The sequence below is a fragment of the Carassius auratus genome, unplaced genomic scaffold, assembly GCF_003368295.1.
Source record: "Carassius auratus strain Wakin unplaced genomic scaffold, ASM336829v1 scaf_tig00047793, whole genome shotgun sequence".
Classification (NCBI taxonomy): domain Eukaryota; kingdom Metazoa; phylum Chordata; class Actinopteri; order Cypriniformes; family Cyprinidae; genus Carassius; species Carassius auratus.
The window spans coordinates 1-21,456 of NW_020527048.1; the positions used below are offsets into that span (position 1 = coordinate 1).

At 35.0% G+C, this 21,456-nt stretch overlaps 1 protein-coding gene across 1 annotated transcript in view; it reads left to right on the top strand.

The window, feature by feature from the left end:
• Positions 1-2,295: 2,295 nt before the first annotated feature.
• Positions 2,296-21,456, top strand: part of LOC113088978 (VPS10 domain-containing receptor SorCS1-like) — a 58,947-nt gene continuing 39,786 nt past the window's right edge. The window contains exons 1-9 of the mRNA XM_026255874.1: positions 2,296-2,523; positions 8,059-8,217; positions 10,642-10,715; positions 13,292-13,356; positions 13,974-14,092; positions 14,699-14,788; positions 16,128-16,307; positions 19,197-19,343; positions 21,328-21,430. Of these exons, the coding sequence (XP_026111659.1) occupies positions 2,296-2,523; positions 8,059-8,217; positions 10,642-10,715; positions 13,292-13,356; positions 13,974-14,092; positions 14,699-14,788; positions 16,128-16,307; positions 19,197-19,343; positions 21,328-21,430 (1,165 nt within the window). The remainder of the gene's footprint in view (positions 2,524-8,058; positions 8,218-10,641; positions 10,716-13,291; positions 13,357-13,973; positions 14,093-14,698; positions 14,789-16,127; positions 16,308-19,196; positions 19,344-21,327; positions 21,431-21,456) is intronic.

A 21,456-nucleotide genomic window follows, 5' to 3' on the forward strand; every position in this document is an offset into this window, starting at 1 on the left:
CTTAGGTGATATGTCTGGTGTCCTCTTCTTTATTTATTTTGTATTCATTATATATATATATATATATTATTATTATTATTATTATTATTATTATTTTGGGCCAGACAATAAAAGTCTTGAACTATTCTTTTTAATCATGCTAAAATGTAATTGTTTTCTCTACATGTCTTTAAATTTCTTTAACCTGTTCAGCTTATCCACAGAACATCAAATGATTAAATGAATGGCCACTCAGCGCCATGTTTTCAGCCCAAATGTGTTCAATCACCCCCCTCTCTTCTGCATTCCCTTCCTCGTGCCTCAAATCGTGTCTTGTTAGCTCACCTCTTCGGCAGACTCTCAATCACATGTGAGACCTTTGCTCGGTTTGCTCAGGCCCGTGTCTGACATTTCTCAGTCTCATATGAAGACTTCACATTTTCCCTGGTCGGTGGAAGTCACTGCCTCACTGACCTTTCTCTTCTCCAAAGCTTTAATTAGGCCTCTGCTATCCTGAGCAGATCCCCGTTCACCCACCCTCGCCCCTTCGACTAGCTCATACACTCATGCATGTGTCTTTGAAAAGATAATGCCCAGATACCAGGGGTTAATCTTTTTGGGGAAAGAATTGCACTCACGTTTTCATGTAGAGGGAGAGAATGAAAGAATGTGTGCATATAGAGAGAATAAGAGATGAAAAACTTTGAAAGTACATTATAGACAAATATCTTGTCACTGAGCTAAAGGATACTAACATGAAAGATGAATGCTGTCTTTCTGCCTTGACTTTGGTTTCTTCATTCTGAAAGGAGGGTAATTTCCATTATCCAATATATCTTATTGTTAACTGATAATTTTCATTTTTAATTTTTATCTACACTCTTAAAAAGCTGGTTTGTCAGATTTCATGGATGTTAATCATTCTTCACGGAAACATCTATGCCAATAAAAGGTTTTGGTTGCACTTTATTTTATAGTACGTGTACTAACATGTACTTATAGTGCACTTACAGTGTATTTATCTAAGAAAGTTCTGGTAAAACAAGGTAACTATATGGGGTAGGGTTAGGTTTAGGTTCAGGATTAGTACCTTGTTATTACATAGTTATTGAAATTACTATAATAAGTACATAGTATGCACATGGGGAACAGGACTTTAAAATAAAGTGCTACCAGAGTTTTTAAGAGTGTAGTATGTAGTACTGTAAGTTTAAAGCCAGAGTTTTTTTGATAATGGTGCTGGAATGCTTTAGCTATAATCAGTTTCTCCTGTCGCCTGGCAACCCCAAGAGTGCCATGCTCTCCCTCAAAGACGAACCTTAAAACTGAGCCATCAGCACAATCTTTCATTCAGAGCACGAGACTGTGTCTCCTGAGAGAGATTTTGAACATTTAGCTGATTTTCTTTGTGTTTTTAATCGCCCTGACCTTCAGCAACAGCAGTAAACTGTGTATGCATTGTCTCAGCCACTAGATGGAGGTTATTCTTCAGTGTTGTGAGCTGAGGTTTATGTGGCAGTGTATTTCATTTACATTTAAATGGGATGTGTTTTTCTGTATAGTGCAGTCAGTAGCTTGAACATTTGCATTTTCCCATGTCTGGATTTTCAAATTCTGCTTTGTATTTGATCTAATTGTTAACTATTTATCCATGCATGTTTCATTCATTTACCGTTTTTATCAAAAATATCATAACTGGGTCTTTATATAAAAAAGCTTTTCTCTGGTGATGTATGCAGGTTATGTTATGTTGTGTGCTGAAACAATGTTTATTTATTTATTTTGAAAAAATGGTATTAATATAAATTGACTAAAACGTATTTTATAATAATAATAATAATAATAATAATAATAATAATTATATTATATTATTATTATTATTATTATATAAAATATAATGGCAATAATGAGGAAAACATGTCAAGAAATATTGAATACTAGTTACTTGAAAAAGTAATCTGTATGAATAATGGAAATTATAAATAAATAAAAATTTTATTTTATGTATTTATTTTTATTTTATGTCAGTCACCTGAGCCATAAATGCTGATTTATATATAAATACAGTGTGTGTTTCTGTGTGTGTGTGTGTGTGTGTGTGTGTGTAATTTATTTATTTATTTTTTAATACACTAGTGTGCACTCAATAACCGACCTGAGTTATCCCAGCACCTGTCTCCCAAGGCAACCTTAAATAACAGCATCTTGGATGTTTTGTGAACACTTTGAGCACTCACCTGGGACCCCGACACAGCATTTCACCCTAATTGGCCAGTTCTCCTGTGAGCAAACAATAGCCTTTGTTAATAAGGCAATATGGACGGGTTCACCACCTGCATCTCTAATAAGATGTGGAAAAACCCCAACAACACAGCTCTGAGTTCAGGGAGCAGATTCGCTCCTCAGATCTGTGGCATCAGCAAGGGAGGAAAAAAGCAACTTAGCGCTCAGTCATTCCTGTGCTGGATCCGGGGCGAAATGCGGCCCACCTGTACACACCTACAAAGACTGTTGCAGAGATTTGTGTGCGCTGAAAACATAAACGTAAGCACTGGTAAGGCAAAACAGCACGGTTTACAGTTTTTTAATGATGTTTAGCCATCAGAGGCTGAAAGAGTGTGTGTGCTGCTGCGTTGTGTGTCTGTACTTAAATAAGGACTGCATATGCGACCGTGCAAGTTTATGTAAAAAAAATAACGAGATTTTTTCATTTGATCACAAATTCAATAAGCATAGATTAACTGTCCTCTGCTGGTCAATAAGATTATAATAGCATTAACCTTCTCTGGTACTGTGCTTTCTTATGGCACCCCTGCTTATCATTTGTTTTTAATAAGACTAAAAAAATCAAAAATAAAGTCTGCTATGCATTGTTGGATTTAACGTGTCAGAATTTAAACAAACCAATAATATGGTGTAAATTTTGTAAGTTTGTAAGAATTTTATCACCACACACCATTTTCACGTTACCCCATCCCATTAACTTTTTCCTTTTAAATATATTTCACTTTTTTTTTTTTTTTTTTTTTTTTTTTTTTTTTTTTATAGTGTTTTCTAAATGTTTTTGTCACTTTTGGGTAAACTTTTTGTTGTTTAGTATTTTTTTTTTTTTATATATATATACTTTTATAATGCTGATGCTATCTAAAAGTGGGGTCAAAATTAATAGTTTTTCCCATAAACATTGACAACAATATTCACAAGTTGTTGAATACTGCTAAGCTGAAAAAACTGATGTAAAAATTACAAAAGAAATTCTTTCTTCTGGCTCACTGTTGAATAACAAAAACATCTTTACACAAAAGCAACCATACACTTTTCATTAAAAATATTTCTACTTTCGTATTGTGATTGTAAAATCACACACACACACACACAGAAAAAAATGTCAGTAGGCCAGTAGTTTTTTTTTTTTTTTTTTTTTTTTTTTGTTAAACCTTGGGTTTAATTGCAAATTTTTAATATAAGAATTTATTATTATTAAAATAATAATTATTATTATTTATTTATTTGCTTGTAAGTTGTTAAGTTAATTATTTAGTTCCTTCTGTGATACTACTTTGAAAGATAAATATTTTTCACCCTCATATCATTCTGAACCCATATTTTTATTTTTAGTGTGTTATTTGTAGAATCCAAGAAAATAAGGAAAAAAATGAAAAATGACAGAAGAGTGATTCAAACTGAAAAGCTTTAAAAAAGGACATAAAACTATTGTAAAGTAGTCCGTATGACTCATATTCTAAACTTTTCTGAGGTCTTTATGAGGAACAGTTTTAAATTGAAGTAGTTGTTCCCTGAGAATCCTCCTAGGGAGCACAACCCCACACTGAGAGAAAGCGAGAAACATAGATGATCACATTTGGAACATAGTTCAATACTGCCATCTGAATCAAGCAGTAATGCATTTCCTCAATGGGATTTTTTATAGACAACAGTGTAAAAACATATTACAGCTGTCATTTATTTTTAAATATCCATGATAAAATAATTGTTTTTATGAATACATGACACGATTTATGTGGCATTTGTTCTGAAATGAGATGAACACATCTGTGTTGTATGGAAAAAAAAAAGAGGGAAGATTGCAGTCTTGGCTCAACAGTGTGGATGAGATTTAAAATAAAGAAAAACAATATTGAGAGGTGTATCATAATTATTCATCCTTTTTCCATTTGCAGAAACTTTGTTTGTAAATGCATAAACTAAAGAGAAGAGAAATGTTTATTATTATTTTTTTTTTTATTATTATTATTTTTTTATTATTATTTATTTTTTTTTATTTTTATTTTATTTTAGGCCATTATATTAAAACGCATATTAAAAACTTTCCAACACGTGTTTAAGTCTGGCCTACAACATGCTTTGACTCATTCTCCTCGTCCATCTTAATGGTTTTTATCTATACGTATAGGCCACATACATAAAAGGGAATCTGAATTCCAAGCTCAGAAGACCATTTATCCAAGTCAGGTTAGTAGAATAAAAAAAAAAAGGCTTTCGTGGCCGACCTCGTTATAGTCAGGATTTACGGGAGTGAGACAATCCAATTAGTTTAAGATGGAGCCGAAACACGTTCCTAATTTCATTAATATTCTATCAGAGGCGACGTAGTGCTGCACAGCGGGACTCAAAGATTCTCCACCGCACTCTCTAAGCATCTCTCCAGCCACCTCATCTGCTGCTTCATTAACCTTTGTCTTCCCAGAAACCTCTGCTCTTATGCTTCAAGTCACTGATAGGGAACTTAACATACAGAATCAGAGGAAAGATACGGAGGTGGATTTTGCGAGGCTTTATGAGTATGAAGACGGAGAAAAGAAGATAAAATTAATTGCCCTTGGTAATGTGTAACTCACATTATAAAAGAGAAGTCGGCAAGGCCAGCGCCGACCAGCCTTAATTTTATCTAAAACTAGAATTACTTGTTCTTGAATTATCTGCATTTCACTTCATAGTGCTGATCAAAGCTTTGCAAAGTAAGTGTGCGAAATAGCATAATCGGTATTTCATATTTTTACTACATTTCTGTGGAGCATACGCTGTGCCTCATGCTCAGGCTCTTTTTTCTTCTTCTTCTTTGCTACCTTTGTCTGCACATTTCCATATGTCTGCATCAGGTATAGAAATGCAGATGGAGAGGCATTAATCCATAACAGCTTCAAAGCATGTGACATCTTGTATGACTGATATATGCGCTTATCTTCAGTCTGGTGGATTCAAGCATGATTTGAATACAATCTGAACAAGTCTGTCTTAAAGGAACAGTTCACACAAAAATGTAAACATAAAAACAGTTTTTAGACTGTTATTAAAATCAGTTTCAGATGGGTCTCAAGTGAATAATTTTTGAGGAAAATCTCTCTTTATGGCTTTGTCAAACATATCTCTCATTGTGTTGATAAAGCACAAGTAGTAAAAATGTCAGACTGTTATCCTATAAAGCTGCAAGCACTCATAGAGTTTGAATCTGCCTGAATCTACCTTATTGAAATCATAAAAGTATCATACAAGTTGTGTTATATATAATCCATACAATAGCTTTATGTGAGAACGGATGAAACATTTAGCATGATAGTCCTGACCTAAAGGCACATTGATTGATTGATTGATTGCTTAGATCGTAATTTTTGGTGCTCCAGTGTTTTCACAATTGTATAGTTTAATTAACATAGTTTTGTATGTATGCACATCCATGAATATCAGAGCCTGTCCTCCAAAAAAAAAAAAAAATGACCATATAGGTCGTTTGTGCAAGCATTTATTACAACCTATATTTACATTTTAAAGTTAAGCGCCCTCTAGCAGGCGTAAAAATAATGACAGTATCATGTTGCATCTGTCGTCATGAAATGACGTATAAAGTCATTACTAATCAAAACGCACGTTTATTTAAATGCAATGTGTGGACTTTTTACACCAATCTCACAGTAATCCGTACATATTTTACTACTGTAGGTGGCTTATTCGTTCGATTGACCACACCTAACCCCACCCCTAAACCTAACCCTCACAGAAATCATGCTAAATTATGGTTTATTGAGCATATATATTTTCGTGCACGTCCATTCTCTGGGATCAAACCCATGATAGCATGATTACATATCAATGCAATAATCTACCAACTGAGCTACACGAAACGCAAACCAGAGGGCAAATAAAAGAGTACAAAACATTGATATGAAAACGACCTTTTGCCGCTAGGGGCGCAATTGTAGTATACGCTCTGATGGGTCATATTTCAGGGATTTGGACAAACGACCTATACGAGCGTATTGGTTGGAATATCAATATCAATCCATCTCACTTTCAGAGCCCAGCAAAAAGATGAGTCTTGGTACAATGAAAACTTGCTGCCAATCCCATAGAAAAAAAAAAAATGGTGTAGGAAATACTTTGAAGCAATGTTGGTAGTATAAATAAATGATTACTAGAAATGGCAAGTAACACTTTGAATTAAACCTACAATTTTAAAGTAGAAAGACTAAAAAAAAAAAGTATTTTCATGTACTCCAATAATCTGTTTCAAAAATAATTTACAAAAATCATATTTTTTTAATAATGCAGCATATTTAAAAAAAAAAAAAAAGAAAGAAAAAAAAAAAGATATTGCCAAGTAAGACATGTTCCTAGATCAACATCTTTTGATGATCCTGGATCAACAATATTATCCAAAAATATAGACTTGACCTAATCCCTACCCCTTAACCTAACCCTACTCATAATTTATTCCTAAAATCAGTGTGAAATGATAACTGATTAACAATGGTGTAGAAGCACCTAACCCTGATTGTAAGCCTGAAACAGATATTTTCTTAAACGTTATATCTCTATTCTGATTGATTGATTAGAATGTTGTTCCAGGATCAACAAGGATGTGGATCCAGGAACATGTTGTACTTGGTGAAATCATGCTCGCCCCAGCCCAAATAGCACTGCTGATTGGTTGGCTTATGGGTAATGTTAATGATTGATGAGCTGGTCTTAGGTTCCAGCCACTATGGTTAGCATTAGCATGTCCTGTTTGACGGATGGGCTGGCGAGAGAGCTCTGCTGCCCTGCTCTACTTAATAATACTATTGCCCTGGAGATCAGTGTCAAGAGCGCAACTGAAATGAAAACCGATTCCGAAGTGGACAGTAACAGTTTTATGTGCCCGGAAAGAAACAGGAAAGATCCTTGAAGAAGTTACATTGACCCATATTACATCAGCAAGAGGGCTATTGATCTGATAATATAATCAAAACTTGTGTCCATAAAGTTGCTAAGAGGAGAATTAAGACCTGGTCTGTTTAAAACCCAACAGAAAAAAAATGAGCCCAAAGCAGTTCAAGCGTTCAGTGATGATGTAAACCGTGGAGCTCAGTCACAATCCTCAGACCCGACACCTCCAGCTCTCTGACAGTGATACGGTTTCCAAATAGTTCAGCCTCGCTGATTCAATTATATTTGAGGCTGATTATATTTATTTATTCATTTTCGAAATTGGCACAAACTTAAGACTAGTGGCACACTAAAACAGAAAAGGAAAAAAAAAAAACTCTAGGGAAATTATAGATTTAACAGTCTGGCTGCGCTTTAGGGTGAGTTAAAGTGTGCACGCGCATGCCGTAATGAATTACTCACTGGAGTGTGTTACAAGATTGACAGCGTTAAAGAGATTTATGTTCGTGATCCACTGCGATTATGAAGAGATCAGACCAAGCAAATCAGGGACTGGAAATGAAGATATCACATTTAACACGAGCCGTGCTGCCACAACTTTAAAAGTGTTCGTTAAGACTTGCAAATTAGGAACACGGTTTGTGAGTTCATCAAATTTATGAGCTTCCTGTCTTGTGTGTGAAGACGCAGTGTTGATGTTTTTATTTATTGATTATTTTAATTGTGATTGACTTGGATTTGTTTTAAGGAAACATTCCATGCTCAATACAAGATAACCTCTGTAAATGTATATAACCTCTGTATATAACCACAGTTAGCCTCCTAAGGCTAGAGGTCCACTAGCCGAAGTATTTTGTCGCCGAGGGTTAGCGAAGACACTCTGCAGAGACTAAGAACCTGTTTTCTGTGTTTCAGATCATGCTGCTGACAGATCCAGAGGTGGAGAGCAGTTTGCTCATCAGCTCAGATGAAGGTGCCACCTATCAAAAATATCGCCTCAACTTCTACATCCTCAGCCTGTTGTTTCACCCTGAGCAGGAGGACTGGATCCTTGCCTATGGGCATGACCAGAAGGTGCAGAATCATTTCAGCTAAATCATTCCGGAAAATATTGCAAAGAACATCTAATTATTGCACAAAGCTTTCAGCAAGGCACCGTTCATGCAGTTCTCTAATTACCAGGCTGTTTTATTGCCAAATATAACCAAAGCCAAAGGAAAAAACTAATTTATAGTATTTGCATTCATAATAAAGAACATTCTAGGCACAAAATGCAAAGCAAGACATAACAATAATGAAAGTATGTGTGCAAATGGATGCTAATCTGTATTTAGTCTTGAAATGTATCCTTAGAAGGCAATTATCAATGCAAGAGGAAATACGTCTTAAAGAGACAATTTCATTGAGCATAAATTTGGCAATTAAGACAATTTATGGATCCCAAGTCGCAAGAAATTATCATTAATTATATGGTTTCAAGCTCTTGGTTTAGGGCTAATAAATTATAGAAAAAAAAATAGTTTTTCAAAAAAGATTGTTTAAGCATCAGATTTAATCATATCAAAATATAACTAGTCAAGATTTGTTCTATATTTATTTATTTTCCTGCTGCAGCTGATGAATCATTTTAATTCCTTCCCCTAATTTTGGATTAGATCCATTCCTGAACTGATTATATTTTTTTTCCTCTTTGATGTGGATTTACAGTATGTAAAATATTTTTCTTCCCCAAATGTATATATTAAAAAAAAATTACATTTTCTTTTCAAGCATGTAAAAAACAAGTACAAATTCAAACAACAAAACTTTTCACAGTGACATGCAATATGCGAAATGATAGTTTCTAGTCTCAAGTGATGGTGTTTAACAGCATTGACTTCAATTTTGACAAATCAACATTGATTTCACCCTTGAAGGAGGGCCACTGACAATGAAATACAATTAAATGAACATAATCAAAAAGAATTATCAGCCAACTGACGGCTAATAGTTGGCTGTTTGCACAATGTGCATGACTAGCCACGGATGAAAGCCGCAAAAGCAAACAGCATAAAAAGAAAACAATCACTAGTGTAATTAAACCCTATCCAAATCTATGCCACAAATAAATGCATAATTTATTAGTGTTGACAGTTTTGCTGCCGTGGTGTCATTGGCAAGGTTCCTGAAATTGTTGATTTTTTTTTTTTTTTTTATGATGACAGTAAACAGAAGAAATGAGCTCAAATGAAAAGCTCGGTAACCTTCAACACTTTTGTGCCTCCCTCCTGAAAAAGAAAGAAAGAAAGAAAGAAACAAGACAATGCTTAAAACAAGACAATGCTGGTGTTAAACCAACTAAGTGGCAATTTGGCCAGTGTGGGAGACCAGTTTGAACCAGCTGAGACCAGTTTAGCCCTCTTTAAGAAGTTGTTTTTAGCAGAGCTGTACTCTTCACTTCTGTCTGATTTGGTTTAGTTTGTTCTGTTGGTTTCCCATATGTCTGTGTGTAAATATGACCGAGCTCCATCCACCCACAGTCAGGATGTTATATTGGATGTGAGATTGTGATATCACAGTTCCCAACTGATGCAAATACAAGTGCTGCATTGTAACCCCCCCACTGTTTTAGAAATGTCTCGCAAAACCTGGCAAAAATATGCTGCTCTGTGCAAGGCAAGTGAAGTTTCACACCTAGGGAAAACTTTTGCTCAACACTTTAACAAAAGCTACGTTTCATTCCAAAGTGCTGTAAGTACCAGTGTGACATATTTATGTTTGCCATTTATATAAAATGATTTCTCCCAAAGAACTGTGCACATAAATAGGATGCTCACAGCCATACTGAGAAACATATACGTGAGTCATTTTTCTGCTCCATTTAGTGAATTTAACATCTTGGTGTTTGTTCTCTCTCTGACTGCCAATTTTCCACTTTAATTATTCTAATTTTGAAATGATAATTTTAAGATTTTATTTTATTCTGTGTTTTATTGGAAAGTCATCCATAATTTAATTTGCACGGTTCCAAAACGTAGTTAGCTCTCTACGTAGGTAGCATTTTAGGTCTTTTTAGGCATGCCTCTGGTGCGAATTCTGTTCCCAGTGTGTGATGGCTTCTAAGATACCTTGTTTCGGATCAATTTTAGGGCAGCATCATATGTACTGTACCCTACTAACTTTCAGTTTTAGGAAATATATTAATAATATATATTTTAGGAAATATTAGCAAAATTGATTGCAATAAAATGGTCAAATCACATTAAAAAAAAAAATCATTTTTTTGCACCAGTTTTATTCACTTAAACACAGTTGGTTATGTCTTAAATTAATGTAAACAGTTAAACAGGAGAAAATCAGATATGCATTGAGGCAGTTCACTTGTTTATTGAACAGAGCTATTGATAAGAATCCAGTAAACTAAACTGACCTAAACAATGCCAATAGGTAGATGTGCATCATCAGAAGAGACAGGAATCTTCATAGAAACCCTTTGCTAACACAGTTTTTCGTCTTCAGCTCTACAGCTCTGTTGAGTTCGGCCGTCGATGGCAGCTTGTTCACGAGCGGGTGGCGCCCAATCGTTTCTACTGGTAAGCTCTCTGTGGGATTTCTTCTACTGCATGTGGAACATCAATCATTTGAGCTCCTGCATTCTGTGCCTGATAAAAGAATAAACCAAAGAACACGGACTGTTGTTCAATCCTGATGTGATCTTTCCCACTGTGTTCCTCCACCAATGCTACCTCAAGGTTTTCATCCAAAGCTTAGAAGCTCTTTAACGAATGTTGTCATTAGACCTTGTACTGAGTCGGAGTCTGCATTTGCAATGTTGCAAATAATTTAGTCATTAACAAAGCTCATTCAACTTGATCAGGACGGCTAATAGATGTCTAGACTGTGGTGATTAAAGAGACCTGTTGAGAAATAAATTCTAAATTCGATTCGATTTTATGTTTATCCTTGGTCTCAAGTGGACAAGCTGAAATGAACTGAAAGGTATTTTGAGCATGGATCAATTGAGTTATTTATTTACTTATTTTCTTACTCATTTTTATAAAGTATTGTAAACATATATTCAACTGAATCTTTGGTATTTGGTTAAAAAGTGATGACAGAAGTAAATAATAATAATAATAATAATAATAATAATAATAATAATAATAATAATTATTATTATTATTATTATTATTATTATTATTATTATTATTATTTAAATAATTATATTCCAAAGCAAAGTCACGTTAAAAATATGTTTTGAAACATATGGCATTGATGAATAAATTAAATTAAACTGCAGAATGGTTTAAAGCTATTTTCATCTATTGAACTGTCACTATAGACAGACAGAATTTTATTTTATTTTATATTTTATTTAACAAAATAAATTAATATCACACATGCACTGTATTAAATATAGTAGCCTTTTCCACTGTTGTTGCTAAGACCATTATTTATATATATATATATATATATATATATATATATATATATATATATATATATATATATATGAATAATAATTGATTATACATCGAATGGTTGATTGAGTACATTTTATTTAAAAGGTAAATCAATGCTACATTTGTGTTAGGAAGCAATGTCATCTTACATTCAGTTTAAACTCTCAACTGGTATGTCAATTTTTTCTCTCAAATTCTAGTAATTTAGAACCAGGATTTTGTTTTGTGAGAACATTTTAGTGTGAGATTTTTGCATAAGCACCGTCAAAGTAGGACAGAGCGAAGACATCAGAGAGTCAGCCTGGAGTACCATTATTTTTAGGCTGGTAATGATCTATCCTCACAAGTTCCGCTCTATGAACTCTCACATATGGAGTCTTATTATCTGAAGTGAGATGAGACATATATCCCTTAAAAATGTATAGCTATTGACTATGTGAAATTAGATTGTCCCTTTTGATGAGATACACCGCCATAGTCGCAGCCAGCATATGAGATTATTGAAGAAATGGAGCCTTGAATGGATGAAATGGACTTTTGTATCTGTCAGTGCTTCAAAAGCAACTCTCATTTGATGTGGCTCGTTTCTGGCCTAATGCCTGCACAGATTTCAAGTCTTGGTGGAACTGAATCGGTCAGAACTCCTTTACCTCTTTACCCAACTGATCTGATATCGAAACCTAGTCAATTTTCTTTGAAATTGAACTGTTCTTGTGAGTAAGTGAGTAAGTAATAATCTTGGGTATGAATCAAGTAAAACTAAATTAGCACTGATATACATTATATGCCAGCATTGCCTGGTTATGCACTTCTCGTTTGCTATGGGCCAACTATACCAGAAAAATAATGTTATCTTTAGTAAATAAGCAATAATAAGCCTAAATTGAATATACGTGAAGGGAGACTGTTTGTACTGAAAAAGAATGAAGATCAATTTAAACACACAATGCATGATTAGAGTTCATTTTTTATTATAAAATCAATACCATGCATGTACATTTATTTAATTATTTATTTGAGGAGCTGTGTAATAAGTGTTTTTTTTTAATACAGTCACCTCACATTAATTATCATTTTTGCTAAATAAACCTTGTCACTCTGTGCATTGCAGGTCAAACTCAAAATACAGTGTGCAAAAGAGGTTTATTGAATCAGCCGCTCTCCCTTTAAAATTTTAAGGCTGATCCCAGAGCACACCAAGGGATGCTATATTTGTGAAAGCGTCAATACTTCCAATAAGTGTCATGATAAAGTCTTGAGATAGTCTGCTTCTACCTTTGTGTGTTCCTCTCCGGAGCAGCTCTGTCTGTTTTTCAGTCTGGAATAAATATTTCATGCAACAATGATTTTTTTTCCACATTAAAAAGAGTGAGAGAGCAGTGTGCGCTGCCTGTGGGTGTTCTTGGGAAGCAAATGAGAAGGGCTTACTTTTAATGATGTCAGGATATGCTCCTTGCTTCTGTCAGAAAGCACAGATAGATGGAGATGGAAATGGAGACTTAACAGGATTGGGTGTTCTGATGGTACTTTCTAGACTTAACCTGCATCGCTCCTTTGGGAGGCTAACATGGATCTTTTAGCCAACACAAAAAAAAGCCAATGCCCTTATTTTGACCCATCTGTTGTTGTAGGGAAACACAAAGGATTTTCGTTTTCCAAAGCTCATTTTATAAAACCATGTTTTTTATTTCCTTTGGGCTCTCCAGGTCTAAACTGGGCCTTGATAAAGAGCCGGGCCTGATTCACCTTGAGACCAGCATCTCAGAAACCCGTAAGTCTGAATGGCGTCCCTGAACATGCTTTGATTACATTTCAAGAAGTAATAATTCAAAAATGGCACAAGGCAACACTCAAAACAGGCTTCACTTTAGAATTAAAAACAGACAGTTCTGCACTAGAAAAGCTACATGTGTCAGTTCTACTGTATGTTATTTTGAGTGTTTTTTGTTTTTTTTTAAGTTAATATACAAGGACAATTGGTGAGGCTAGGTACAGTTCTAACTTTTTTTTAAACGTACAGGCTACTAAAGATTTTCCTTTCATGGTTAAAGTAAAATGTAAGTCTGCTGATGTTATCAGTACCATAAAATCGACCTATATTGAGAAATATTAGATGGCAATTGTGGTTATGTAGTGAATAAAAATAGTTTTAACCAAAAATAATAAATTAATCGCAAGTTACACATTTAAATCTGACATGTTGAAGTTTATAGACTTAAGTAGCAATTTTGTTTTATTTGCAACGTTTAAAAATCTTTGGTAAGCTGTAACATGTAATACAGGAGAAACCCTTAAAGAAATGAAGTTATCAATAACAATATTACTATTATCTCTACAGTCTGACTGTACCGTCATGTTTTTCTGCCGTTTGTCCTGTTGTTGTTGCAGAGGCTCTTTATGTCACATGCAAGCTTCAGAACTGCACAGATGCCAACAAGGGCAAACCTTTTCCTGGATACATTGACCCCAACTCCCTGGTGGTCCAAGATGAGTATGTGTTTGTTCAGGTGAGTTATTTACAGAGGGGAAACCTTTGACTAGTATGGCTGTAATCATTGTTTTTTTCTTATGATTTTGCACTGATATTTTAAATTCTTGTATCAATATACAAGCTCAGATACACTTGAATTTATTATAACTAAGTGCATCCTTGAGTTTTAATTTAAGTGCAAACATGGTATCTTTTTTTTTTTTTTTTTTTTTTAGTCAAGTACCCTCATTAAATGATATTCAGTTATGTATGCACTTTTCAAAATGATTTCATGGGCAGGCTGTTCTCTTTTAAAAACACACACACAACCAGCAGGTTTATTTAAAAAATGGCTGAAATTTACCACATAACTTTTATTTTCCCCAGATTTTTGCCCATGTGTGAACAGGGTCTATGAGGTGCCATAATTAAAGCACAGATAGAAACTAATCCTCCAGATCCAGTCCGTGTCAGGCATTTGGCACAGTTTTAACTGCGATTCAATTATGATAACGTGATTGAATTGCACTGATCATATCGCAATGCATAATGCTAACCCTAATATGTGACCAAAATCCCAGTAGAATTCATTCTTTCTAAAGCGTCTTTGTCCTGTCTATTTGTGATCCCTCCATTACCCAAGGTGTCAACCGGCGGTCGGCCAATCTACTACGTGTCATCCAGGCGAGATGTGTTTACACCCATGAAGCTTCCCAAATACACCCTTCCAAAGGTAGGGTAGCTCATTCACACTTGCTCGACACAAAGTCAGAATCTGCTATGCTGTGACAGAGTAAACAGTCATTTCTATTTCAGACCCAGATCACCGTGTCCCTCGATGTTAGCCTTTGAAGCTTTAAACCTTTACAAATTCTGATTTTTTCTAGCCGGCATCTGGCAGGCTCTTACTTCTGAGTGAGTGAATTCGGGGACGCAGATGCTACCAAGGTCCCTCGCCTCTCACGATGCTGTGTTATTATTCAAAGCTTAAAATCTGCTGCGCTCACATGACAATTAAACATGTTTTATTCAATCAAGCTCTCGGCGCTCCTTTAAGCACACACCCAGTCTGGGGTAGATGAAATTCGCAAACTGCCAGCATGTGGTTTTGTTGCATTTGCCCAACTGACAAGCTCGATTTAGGCCTAATAAGAATATTTGCTGTACGCTGGAGCGGTGAGCAAACCAAGGCAGGTGAGAGTTGGGTCTGATACTGATTATTAATCGGATTCAGCTCAGTGGGGTGAAACCGCCACTGCTCTCCGGCTGTCCCCAGCCGTCCCGGTAAATACATTCATATTCAATCTCGCTTGATTAAAGGGAAAAATCACATTAAAGTTAAAGTCGTCCTCCTCTGATATATGCAAATGAGAAGGGTAAAGGTGTTTTGATGCTTGAATATTAAAAGCCACTTAAGTTTTAATAGTTCTGCCTCCTTTTTCTTTGTGATGATAGAAAAGACTGAACAGAGTTGTTAAATCATCTGAATGGCTCAGTTATAAACCGCACAGGAAATACAGTTCGCTCATCAAGAGAATAAAAGGCAATTGAAGTTTAGAGACTTCCGTGGCAGTTTTATTGACAAAATGCACATTGTATCAATATTAAATACAGATATGGACAGCTAGAATAAAGGGAAATCATTGTACAACAACAGTGACAATATCATATATTGCGAAATATTATTAAAATTTAAGATAACAGTTTTTTTTTTTTAAATGTCATTTATTTCTGTGACGCAAAACTGCATTTTCAGCATCATTACATCTTCAATGTCACATTATCCTTCAGAAATCATTCTTATATGCTGTTTTCCCGTTTTTCTTTTTTTCTTTTTACATAATTATTATACAAATAATGTCTTATACAAAACTGAAGTCATGCAGCTATACTGGTCCGCAACTAAGTGCATCAATCATAACCCACTATTATAAAACGCTCCTTGTCAGTTTTATAGACTTCTTTATTGACATGTTTATGCCAACATTTGGATAAGGCCAGAGGCAGAATATTCTTTTGTCAAATAAATCACAGATCCGTCTTATGAAATATCTTTTCTTTTTTTTCCCCAGGATCTGCATGTGATCAGTACAGATGAGAACCGGGTCGTGGCGGCAGTTCAAGAGTGGAACCAGAATGACACTTACAACCTGTACGTGTCAGAGGCCGGAGGCGTTTACTACACGCTGGCTTTGGAGAACGTCATGAGCAGTATGGGACCAGAGGGAAATGTCATGATAGATCTATATGAGGTACCTCCCTCTACAACACAACAGTGTCATTTATTTTCCACACGGTGCTGATTCAGTATCACTACTTCATGTTCACATTTCTCTGGATATTAAAGCATGATCAAATTGAATGCACTAATAAATGCTAATTGGGTGTAGTCCTAATTGATTTAATAGCAATGCTAATTAATTAAGGTATTCATTACATGACTATCAGTGGATTATTTAAACAAGGAGCAGTTAGGAACCCAGAATACTCTCTGTGCATCTAAATCTATGGACACAGTGTTCAATGTTTTTTTTTTTTTTTTTCAGTATTTCAATGTATATATTATTATGTTAAATATAGATGGATGGATGGAACATGCTGATTTTAACCTCAGTCAATATCCATTATTTTTGGTACACTATTATTAACAATGATAATTATCCATGTAAAAAAAAAAAAAAAAACTTTGTTTGGAAACTCTTTCTTTCTTTCTTTCTTTCTTTCTTTCTTTCTTTCTTTCTTTCTTTCTTTCTTTCTTTCTTTCTTTCTTTTCTTTTTTTCAGGATTCTTTGATGAATATAAAGTCCAATGAACAGCTTTTGTTTTAACAGAAGTCTTTTGCAACATAATGGGCCCTATCTTGCACCCAGCGCAATTGACTTTGTACACCGACGCATGTGTCATTCCTATTTTGCACCTGCGCAAAGCGCGCTTTTCCCTCCACAGAAGCACATTGCTAAACTAGTGAATGAACTTGCGCTCCCTGGGCGGTTCAGCGCAAAAAAGGAGGCGTGTTCCGGCGCAAACAATCCCTGGTGCTATTTTGCTGTTCCATTAAACAATTGCGCCACTGACCAGAAAAAACCTAGTCTAAAGTCAGTGGCGCGTTGTTCATTATGCTATTTTAGGGGCGCATGCTTGACCATAATGTATAGCGTGCACAACACGCATACACTTTGTTCATGTAATCTACACAGATGCAACAGTTATTTTTGCAAATCATAAATTGTTACACTAAAAAAATATTAACACATGAGATGACGGAAATCATGACGCTATTTTGGGTGGGTTTCTCCCATCCCCATACAACACAACTTCTCTGTCTTTCACTGCCCTTACAAGAACATCAGTCTCCTCGGCTGTGAACCGCTCCTGGCGTGCGCCTGGTAAATACGCCATAATAATAGCAATCCATAATGGAACTTGCGCACCTGCTTTTAAAGGGAATGTTGGATGACGCTCTGATTGGTTTATTTCACGTTATGCCCAAACCACACCTATGAATAATGAAGCTACTTCAGACCAACCCATTTTAGATTTGCGCCGGGCGCAAGAGCCATTTATCCCGCCGGGAAAATAGCAACAGCGCCGAGACCCGCCCACAAAGTTACTTGCGCTTCGCGCTTTGACACTTGCGTTTCAGATCGTTTAAATAGGGCCCAATAAATGTCTTTACTGTCCTTTTTTGGTTAAAGTATTATTATTATATAATTAATATTTTATTACATATTTATTACTTAACTGCTGAATAGTAGTGTATACTTTTTTACGAAAGTGTTAAGTAGCATCTGTTTTCAGTGTTGATAATAAGAAGAAATGTTTCTCGAGCACCAAATCTGCATATTAGAAGGATTTATGAAACATCATATGACCCTGAAGACTGTACACAATTAATGACTGTTGAAAATTCATTTTTTGTCAACCAGAAAAAAAAAGAAATATCATAATAGAAAAAAATTCATTTCAATTGAACAGTTTTTTTTTTTTTTTTTTTTTTTTTTTTACAAAATAAATGCAATGGTTAGGATTATTATACATTGAAAAGAAAACAAAAAGAAAGAAAATCACATTTTACTTAGATTTGATTTCAAAACACATATGGGTTTATAAAAAATATATATATTTATTTTTCTATGTGGTTGATTGTGTGTGTGTGTGTGTGTGTGTGTGTGTGTGTGTGTGTGTGTGTGTGTGTGTGTGTGTGTGTGTGTGTGTGTGTGGTGTTAAGACTACAAACAACTAAACAACTGGATTGGAATCTAAAAACGATTTTGCAGCCTGTCTGAACAAAAGTTAGTTTCCTGTCCCTGGTGTACTATTGACCTTCTCAGCATTTAACTCTGATCAATGTCTTTCCAAATACCTGAATACAACAAGATACCTTACAATCTGAGAGCAGGCAGGGCTTTGGAGTGCTTTTAGTTCCCAATTTTTTATAGCACTACAAACTAGTCTGATAGCTCTGCCAAAGCTCTGACTGAAGCCAGCGAATTAGGGTTTGGGTGTAGACAGCTCATCTCTTGAAGAATACCCCAGATCTCTATTCATACACCTCTGGAAGGAACAGCGCATGCAGCCGTGCATTGCAACAGAGGCCAGCAGGTGTCAAGCTATCTCCTGATCAAATAATTAAACTGTTGATGATAGCAACCCCCATAAAATCACATTTGGCCCTCGGATAGACTGAAGAGTCCGGTGACTTGATTGAGGTCGCCACCTCCATGTAACATATGCTAAAATCTCAGCCGGTGGCTAGATTGAAATATTCGTCAATTATTGAATAGTCAGTGCCCTTCGAGGCCCATCCCTGGCTGCCTCTCCTCCTCTCTAGTGCTTCCTGGCCCTGAAGAGATGTCACTTCTGTTCAGGACAGACATGGGTTACCTTCTCATTCCCTTACAAACTCCCATTCCACACCAATAGATAGACCAGGAACTGCTGTTCTGTATGTACGGAGCTTTTTAGAAGCTCACTTGGCTGGTTTGTGCCACAGGGGCACCAATTAATACATGCATCACGGACTGTATTTGTTTTTTCTCTCTTTTTTTTCTATAGGAGGAAAAGGTGTAATTTTAGGGATATGGTTATTAGTGATTTATCTCTTCATCATTATCTTTCTTTGTTTATGTGCCTGTCCCTAGGTGGCAGGAATAAAAGGCATGTTCTTGGCTAATAAGAAGCTGAATAATGAGGTGAAGACATACATAACCTATAACAAAGGCCGTGACTGGAGGCTCCTGCAGGCTCCCTCGGCTGATCTCAGAGGAAACCGAATCCATTGTATGCTGGTGAGTGGACTTGTGGGAAAGGAAAAAGACATTCATAAATGAGCTTTATGAGGACAGTGTATACTTTCACAATGGCAACTTACCAGATTTAGCTTTTGAAGCATTAAACAAAGAGGGAAGTTTCTTCAACTATAAGCATTTTAGTGTATGTCTCGGGGGTTGATTTTTATTAAATTCTATTAAAATTATTATTATAATAATAATAATTATTATTATTATTTATTTATTTTTTCCCCTTAAATTAATTGTACTTTCTAACTAAAGAGACAACGGTGTCAAAGAGGAATATAGATGGAATATGAGAATGAACAAAAAGAAGAAAAATCAAATAATTAAACAATGACCTATTTGTGAATAGCATATTTTAGTGTGTGTCTTTTCCAATCAAGCTGTTAATGTGTTAACTGATGTAAAAGGAACGAACCCTTTATTTTATTAAATGTATATATATATATATACATTTAGTTAAAATGATATAATGTACATCATTGAACGATATATATACTTTGTTTATATATACTATGTTCTTTTTGAGGATGAAAGCTATAAAAAAATCATTAATTCAAATAAAATATAAAAGATTAAGCATTTTTGGCTGGAAAACTAACTGAAATTTAGTACAAAATTGAGGTACAAAATTCCTGAAATAAAACATTAAATGCAAATATCTACAAAAAAAAAAAAAAAAAAAAAAAAACTGATGACAAATAGCACAAAACTAAATTTCTAATTAAATAAAAATAATAACAGTATTAATTAAAAAGCTCATTCAAAATATGCGATTTTGGACCAAAAATGCATTCATAAGGGTAAATTAAAATAATAATAATAATATGAAATATATAAAAATAAGTTGCTAATAAATAAATAAGCTTTCCATTGATGTATGGTTTGTTAGGATAGGACAATATTTGGCTGAGATAAATTTACATTTGAGATAAATTTGAAAATGTTGGAATCTAAGGGTGCAAAAAATCTAAATATTGAGAAAATTGCCCTTAAAGTTGTCCAAATGAAGTTCCTGGAAATGCATATTACTAATCAGAAATTAGGTTTTGATATATTTATGGTAGGAAATTTACAAAATATCTTGATGGAAATTTTTTTGGCATAAACAAAAAATACAATGTATTGTTGTCTATAACTGCAAATATACCTGTGCTAAGACCGTTATTTTGTGACATATCGATAAATACTATAACAATAATGTATAACTAGTACTTAAAGCACGCTCTTTAAGATGCATTGGAAATGTTCCTGTGATGTTCACAGTTGAACATGAAACTAATAAAGACAGGAAAACTTAGTTTTGAGAATGTGTATTTTAGAAAAAAAAACACTCATGTTTCATATGGTCATGCTTGATTTTTTTGGTATTTGAAAAAATTTTGCACAATGGCTCAATTATAATAATAAAAGTAATAAGTGGTAATATGCTAACAGAATGCACATTCCTGTAGACACAGGTGTTTGGATGAGGTCTACGTAATCAATGCTGCTAGACATTTCAAATGACATGACGTATATTTCATTCTGTGGAGATATTTTCCATCTCCAGTGAATGGCCTCCACAAACCCCCAACCCACCAACCCAACCCCCCCAAGTGCAAACAAAAATAATTACCCTTTGATAAACTCAACTAATTAATAGTCCCACTGCTGGCCTTGCCTTCACCATCCATTACAGAGCTATTTGTTTGAAAATGTCAAAGTTTTAATAAACCCCTAAACAACCCTTGCAACATGTGCTTACCATTGGCATTTCCAGACTTATAATGAGAATTGTGTCACTAAAGGTTATTCCAATCAAAATTAATGTTGGGATGGGAAAAAAAAAAGTCATAAGCCTTCGCTGTTATGGGATTTTTAAATGGGTTTTTATTCGAGCCCAATCACAATGACAGTTTAGTGGAGGCCACACACTGAGGGTCGTACCGATGTTGAGACCCTGCTTGATTGAGATGATTGTTTGTGTTGCTTCTAGCCGTACTGTTCCCTGCATCTCCACCTGCACGTATCTGCAAACCCATACACATCTGGAAACATAGCCAGCAGAGAGTCTGTCCCTGGAATCATAGTAGCATCAGGTGAGTTTGGGTAAAATGACTGATGC